The 7,284-nt window shown below is 44.6% G+C and overlaps 1 protein-coding gene across 1 annotated transcript; it reads left to right on the forward strand.

Annotated features, from left to right (window-relative positions):
- Positions 1-323: 323 nt before the first annotated feature.
- Positions 324-5,151, forward strand: CLEC4E (C-type lectin domain family 4 member E). Its single transcript, XM_004596467.4, has 6 exons — positions 324-445; positions 1,293-1,385; positions 1,941-2,030; positions 2,818-2,969; positions 3,609-3,724; positions 4,966-5,151. Exons 1-6 carry the CDS (start codon positions 409-411, stop codon positions 5,132-5,134), a joined length of 657 nt encoding a protein of 218 aa, XP_004596524.2. The 5' UTR covers positions 324-408; the 3' UTR covers positions 5,135-5,151.
- The last annotated feature ends 2,133 nt before the right edge of the window (positions 5,152-7,284 follow it).

Here is a 7,284-nt window from a genome sequence, read left to right on the forward strand (position 1 = left end):
GACACACATCACAGTGAAGTTTGGGGGTGCAGGTGGGCTCCTCCATGGCAAGGACGAACAGGGGATGTTAGCTCTTGCAAAAGCAGAGGCACATTGCCCACCCAAGCAAGCTGGTGCTTTGAGCCTGCCTGCTTGCATTGAGACTCACAATTTCATCATTTCCTCGATGTGTTTAGGTTCTGGCGTGAGCAGAACTGAAATACTGCTCAGTAAACCCCCTTGGCCTCCTTGTGCAAGAAAGGAAATCCTGACTCGAAGGCGTGGCCATGAATCAAGTTAAAATTCTTACATCTACAAAGTTTGGACTTCCTAAAGTCAGAGTATGTGTTCACCTTGTGGATGCGTTTTTCCTGACTCTTACCAACAAAACCCTCCTGCACTCAGAAACGGGAAATAAAAGAAGAGAAAATGGATTCATCCACGTTATCTGTATCACAGTGCACAGGTAAAATCTACACCTCTCTCTTTTTTTCTAGGTATCTTTTTGGTACCAGTTATAAATATGGGAAGAGATGGGCAACAGAAAAAGAATTCAGTGAGGGGACAGGTGCTATAAAGCAGTAGGTTAAGCCTCTGCCTGCAGTGCCAGCATCCCATGTGGGTTCCAGGTCAAGTCCTAGCTGTTCCACCTCTGATCCAGCTACCTGCTAGTTTGCCTGGGAAGGCAGAAGAGAATGGCTCAGAGTTTCTGCACCAACATAGAAAGCTCCTGGCTACTGGCTCTGGATTGCCACAATGCTCGCTGTTGCAGCTGTTTGGGGAGTAAAACCAGCAGATGGAAGATTCCCCCTGCTTCTCTCTCTATAACTCTATCAAATAAATGAAATAACTTTTTAAAAAGGCTCTAAGAAGAAAGACTGAAAAACAAGACAGGAGGCAGAAGGAGAAGGAAACGACGGAGCAAAAGGAAAGAGAGGGAAGCCTTCAAACGGGAAAGGACGTCTTAAAACTGGGAGACTTCGGGAAAATTCTGTAACTGAGTTTGTGGGTGAAGAGTGGTAAAGTTAGCAATGGATGGTTCTTAAAACGTGGTCCTCGGGGCAGCAGCATCAAGCGCCCCTGAAAACTGGTGGGCTCTGTGTGAACTCTACCCAGACTGCTGCATATGGAGGGGAGACTCGGCAATCCATGCTTCCTCAAGCTCTCGAAGAAACCCTGAAGCGTGCTTCAACTCAAGAACTACTCGCTACAATTTGAGGCAAGAAGGAAACAAGCCCATGAGTAAGGCTCTCACCTCTCTCCTGTGGCGTGCTCGAGGAAGCCTGACCATGCTTGTGTCCTTCTTTCTGCAGGCAGGAGATGCGTCTCTCCTCAGGCGTTCCCGTGGACGGTGGCTATCAGTGCCATTCTACTTCTCAGTGCCTGCTTTATCACCAGATGCGTGGGTGGGTGCTAATGGTCCAATTCAATATGATTCTCTCTGATTGCATATTGATAGGAAACGCCTCTTTGCTTCCTGGAGGTTCTCTACTCCCATGCACAGGCTTCCTGTCTCACTACCGATGTCACAGCTAGTGTGGAGCTGTTCGTAAGTTTCTATGACCTTCGTTGTGCTTCACACATTTTGAGCCCTCCTCTCTGTACCATTCCTATTGCTAGTGTGAACTTCTATCAGACCTGAATTCACTGGTGAGCATCAGAAATGCAATCAAGTACATGCAGAAAAGAAGAATAACAAGGATAGGTGTGGCCGAAGGGGCACATCTATCTTTGTTTTCTCTTAAATAAATCCAATCCTTTGGAAATCAGGAAAGCTGATTTATAAATCTGAATTTCCTCCTCTTTCTTTGAGAAGTTGCGCCCCCAGTATCTGTGCACTTGAGGTCAAACAATAGCAGAATAGCTATTGATACTTTATGAATATTAATATGAAAGTGAGCAGATTTGTTGTTTTCGTAAGACACGAATCCTAAGCGCTTCCTCTGTTCCTTTCCTTACAGTGACCTATCGTATCTTCCAAACCTGCGACAGGACAAGGTCCCAGCTGGATGACCGTATCACAGAGCTCTCCTGCTACAACGACGGATTAGGTAACCTAGTCCTCACGGCTGAACATCGGCATTTACTATCAACATTTCCTGGTCTCTCCCACGGCCTCAGAACAAGGGAAACAGTTGGGTTATAGCTTAGTTTTCAAAAGCAAAATGTGTAATACTTCCTATGCTGCATGTGAATGGGAGGAGTTGGGAAAAGCTCAGGATTAGAACTTCGGCCATGGAATGCTGAAGACATTAAACTTTCAGAATCAAACTGAGATGTGTATCTGTACATTAAGCCTAAAAATAGAAGGTCGTATCGCCAGGAGTATACTTAAAAAAAGGATCACCTGCTTCCAAAGTGAGGTGAAGGCGCAAAAAACCCATGGTGTGAGGACTCTGGAAAGGCTACAAAGGCTGAACTCCCTCCCTCCAAGGGATGCAGCTCGCCTCTACCCCCCGCGGATCTGCTTGACAGTACTTTGCTTAGGTAGCTGAAGAGATAGCTACTTGTAGGTCAGCTAAATAAAACACATAACTCTCTCAGACCCCGAACCCTACAAACAGGATCCCATAACAATAGTATGACCAAAGCAGATTGCAGATATGGCTGTATTTATTAATGCTGACACCCAGGCAATGAGGATTATGTTGAAAATCCAAGAAAATTGTTTACCGATGTTACATCAGCGTAAGGTCTTAGATAGTAGTAAGATGTGGAGTGTGAACATGAACTTCCAAGGGGCCTGTCTGGAGAGGACAGGCTGCAGGGGGCCAGATGAAACTGCATCTTTCTCGTTCGGTTGACCTGGGTCACTCACTGAACCTTCCCTCCTCCTAGGCTCAGTCAAGAGTTGCTGTCCCTTGAACTGGAAATACTTTCAGTCCAGCTGCTACTTCTTTTCTACTGACACCCTGCCCTGGACAGCAAGTTTAAAAAGCTGTGCGAATGTGGGAGCCCATCTGGTGATTATCAACACCCTGGAAGAGCAGGTAGCTGGAGTCCAGGCGCGCCCCCTTCCACCCCCGCCCAGTGTTAGGGTAACACCCATCATCACTCTCTCCATGCACCCAGGAAGCTTTGGTCTTTCAGTGGCTACTTGCACGAGGACTGCCCTGAAGGGCTTGCTGTCCCTGCTATTTCTGGAAGCCATCACCTTCACTCACTATTTTTCATTACTGGAAAAACTTAACAAGAACTTCCATGAGAAATTCCTTCATTAATTGAAGAAGTTAGGCAGAAGAGGGGAAAAAAAGGTTGCATGTCCATTTTAGTAAGATTGCTGTGTTTACAAACGTGTATGAAATAGGACAGGCAAGAATGGGCATTATCTCTAAGCTGTAATGAGCAACATTTTGTGTGATTTGCTACAATATTTGGCTTTCTCTAACCTTAGACAAATTTTTAATGAATCGTCAAGAAGTTCCTTCTCTGGGAAAGGTTAATTTTTTTGTTGATCTGATTTTATATTAAGTGCATTTTACCAATAGGAGAAAAATTAAGACATAATCATCAATGATCAAAATCACCCCAGGTACACTTAGCCATCATTTAAGACTCATGACTTCTGACAGTTTCTTTCAGAATTATACTGCTTGATCTCTTATCTTACCATTTTGTCACTTCCGTAGGAATTCCTTTTCCACACAAAACCCCCAAAGAAAGAGTTTTATATTGGACTGACGGACCAGGTGGTGGAGGGGCAGTGGAAATGGGTAGATGACACGCCTCTCGCCCAGTCTCTGAGGTAATTTCCTTCCTTGAAAAGAATTTTCCTGCTGCTCCATATCCTAACTTTGATCAGTGTGGAGGGGGAGTCTCAGAGTTTGCTCCTGCTACATGAGACGGGTTCGAGCCCATCCTCGGTGGAACCAAGTGCAGGAATGGACTGTAAAAGAGAGAAAAGGGAAAGGCCACTCTCTCCTTCTCCCACATCCTGCGGCTGTGTCCGGAGAAAGAAAACAATTAGCCTATGGAAATGAGAAGGGGGTTATCACTCATTAATAAAGTAGAAGAGTCAAAGAGAGGAATTTAGAGCTCTAGGCGTTGAAATTGAAGTGAGGGGGGAAAAAGATAATTTGAGAGACATCAGATTTCTACATAAAAGTAGAAACTATCATAACATCTCTTTTTTCCCTGATGGTGGCTTTGCATCATGAGGACGCAGAATTTGGGAGTGTGTAAAGTTTTTTGGCATTCATCATTTCATCTCACATAAATTACCCCCTCCCACAGATATGTCTAGTATTATTTATCTTTATTTGCTGTTTAAGAAAGTAAAGGTGAAGTGAGTTGAATGATTTGTGTCGCTAACCATCAGGAGTTACAGAGTGCAGCCGATGTGCTGCGATGCATTATGTAATAGTCTAACTACAATCGCGGTGACACCGTTAAAAGGGACCCTCCGTTAACACAAGAATGTAGAGACCAATGCACTACACAGGACATTCTGATACTCCAAAGAAAGAGTATCAACCATGCCCATAAATTAGCATTTTGGAACCAAAAAGCAAGTAGGAGCATGAGCCTGGCACATGGCATAATAGTTAAGCCAGTCAGGCACTGATTCCTGTTAATGTGCCTAGGAGGGAAAAGAAAGATTACTTGGGCCCCTGTACTCTTTGGGGAGACTCAGAGGAAACTCCTGGCTCCTGGCTTTGGATTGGCTCAGTCCTGATCCATCAACTGGGGAGTGAACCAGTGAATGGAATGCCTCTCTCTCTCTCTCTCAACTTGTAACTCTATGGTTCAAATAAATAAAATACATAAATGAATTAAAGTCATGACGATCTAGTAGTCTTCAGTGCTCACATACTCCATGACTGAGACAAATAGTTGAGCTCTGAAATTCCTTTCCTTCATTGCTAGAGATTATAGCATCTGCCTCCCCATACTGTTGGCAAGTCGAATAACACACCTGTAACTTGGTACTTACATTGGATGGCTTGCCTCCTTCCACCAGGATTTATAATCTCCTCTCTTTCTCAGCTTCTGGGATGTAGGGGAGCCCAACAACATAGTCACACTGGAGGACTGTGCCACCATAAGAGACTCTACGAATCCCAAGAAAAACTGGAATGATGTATCCTGTTTCTTCAATATGTTTCGGATTTGTGAAATGCCAGAGATAAACAACTTGAGCAAAGCAAATCTCTGAGAACAGAAGGCACAACTTCAATGTGGAACAAGACGAACATGACAATATCCATGATCTTAAAAATTGAAAATGTGCGGTACACTTGAGAAGGACCTTGTAGTGATGTGTTACTCTGGAGGCCAACATGGTGCCATAGCAAGCAAAGCTGCCACCTGCCATGTCAGCATCCCATGAGGGCGACTATTCACGTCGCACGCAGCTGCTCCATTTCCAACGCAGCTTCCTGCTAATGGTATGGCAAATGCAGCAGAAGACGGCCCAAGTGCTGGGGACACTGCCGTCCGCGTGAGAGACCCATATGGTTCCTGGCTTAGGTCTGGCCCATACCTGGCCACTGCTGCCATCTGGGAAATGAACTAGCCCTCTCTCTGTGTGTGTGTAACTTTGGCTTCCAAATAAATACATCTTTTAAAAAGTAATAGTTAGCTACTTGATATTCCTAAAAATAAATTATCTCCAGCGTTGGAATTCACGATGCTGACTGAAGTGCACTTTCTCCACATGAGCCTCAGGTTCTTTCTCCAGAATTTACGAAGTCAACACCACCCTCTGAAGACCCTCCTGGGACAGTGGCCTGCTCTTGGCCTGAGGGGAAAGGGTGAGGGAAAACAAAGATGAATCTAAAGAAACAAGCCCTACTAAACTCTCCCAAGTTTCTCTTCATTAGGAGAATATTCTTTCCCCATTCACTTTCCACATTTATCCACTCCATCAGATTTAACAGGAAGTGTAAAAAGATTTCCCTGTTTCTTTCAATCTTTTTAAGGTTTTATTTATTTTCACTTTATTTGAAAAAAAGAGGGAGAAGGAGAAATAGGTGGAGAGGAATCTTACAACTATTGTTTCACTTCTCAAATGCCTGCAATAAGTCAGAGTTAGGCCAGCAAAAAACGATGATTTAACCAAATGTGCCTACCTGTCGGAATCTCTAGAAAAACCCTTAAAAATAGGGATTGATTCAACAGAGCTTTATTTGTTTATTTTAAAATATTTATTTACTTTTATTGGAAAGACAGATTTACAGAGAAAAGGAGAGACAAAGCACTGGTTCACTTTCCAAATGGCTGCAATGGCCAAAACTGAGAGGATCTGAAGCCAGAAGCCAGGAGTTTCTTCCAGGTCCCCTGCAAGGGTGGCAGGTTCCCAGACACTGGGAACTGCTTTTCTAGACCAGCAGCATGGATCTGGATAGGCAGTAGAGCAGCCAGGAAGTGTTCACATCGGATGCTGGTGTTGCAGATGGCAGCTGTATGCACTGTGCCACAACACCAACCCCCTCTACGGAGCTTTTCGAGTGATCATTGTAGGTATAGATTTTGAGAAACATGACGGAAGTCCAGAAAACCTCCCCCATGGTTGGTTTGAGGAAACAACAAAACATAAGGAGAGAAGGGAGAAGTGGTTAGAGGGACACCACCAGCTGTTTCCAGTTCCCCTCAGAGTTAGAGAAACAAAACCCAAGAACTGAGTGATGCGACTGTCCAGAAAAAGGCCTTCTCCTAAGCTGTACACGGGCAAAGCCATTTACAGACCTCTTTGCTTCTTCCTCCATCTCCAATGTCTGCCCTCTGGGCCTGACTGGGAGCAAGCCTGTGCTCCATTTTCTCCTTTGTCCTATATACGTTTCTCAATTATGGTAGCAGGCCTTAAAGATTACACTAATGGTGGGAGGGAAAGCAAAAAGAAAAAATGGCCAAATTAGATATGTCTTTTTTTTTTTTTTAATGATATGGAGAATGAAAAATGAGGGAAGAAGCAGAATTTCAGTCTAAGTCAGTTCATATTGGCAGACAATGTTAAAATATTTGCACTTGGGCCCGGCAGCGTGGCCTAGCAGCTAAAGTCCTCACCTTGAATGCGCCGGGATCCCATATGGACGCCGGTTCTAATCCCGGCAGCTCCACTTCCCATCCAGCTCCCTGCTTGTGGCCTGGGAAAGCAGTTGAGGACGGCCCAATGCTTTGGGACCCTGCACCTGCGTGGGAGACCCGGAAGAGGTTCCAGGTTCCCAGCTTCGGATCGGCACAGCACCGGCCGTTGTGGCTCACTTGGGGAGTGAATCATCGGACAGAAGATCTTCCTGTCTCCTCTCTGTATATCTGACTTTGTAATAAAAAATAAATAAATCTTTTTAAAAATATATTTGCACT

The sequence above is a fragment of the Ochotona princeps genome, chromosome 27 (genome assembly GCF_030435755.1).
Source record: "Ochotona princeps isolate mOchPri1 chromosome 27, mOchPri1.hap1, whole genome shotgun sequence".
Classification (NCBI taxonomy): Eukaryota; Metazoa; Chordata; class Mammalia; order Lagomorpha; family Ochotonidae; genus Ochotona; species Ochotona princeps.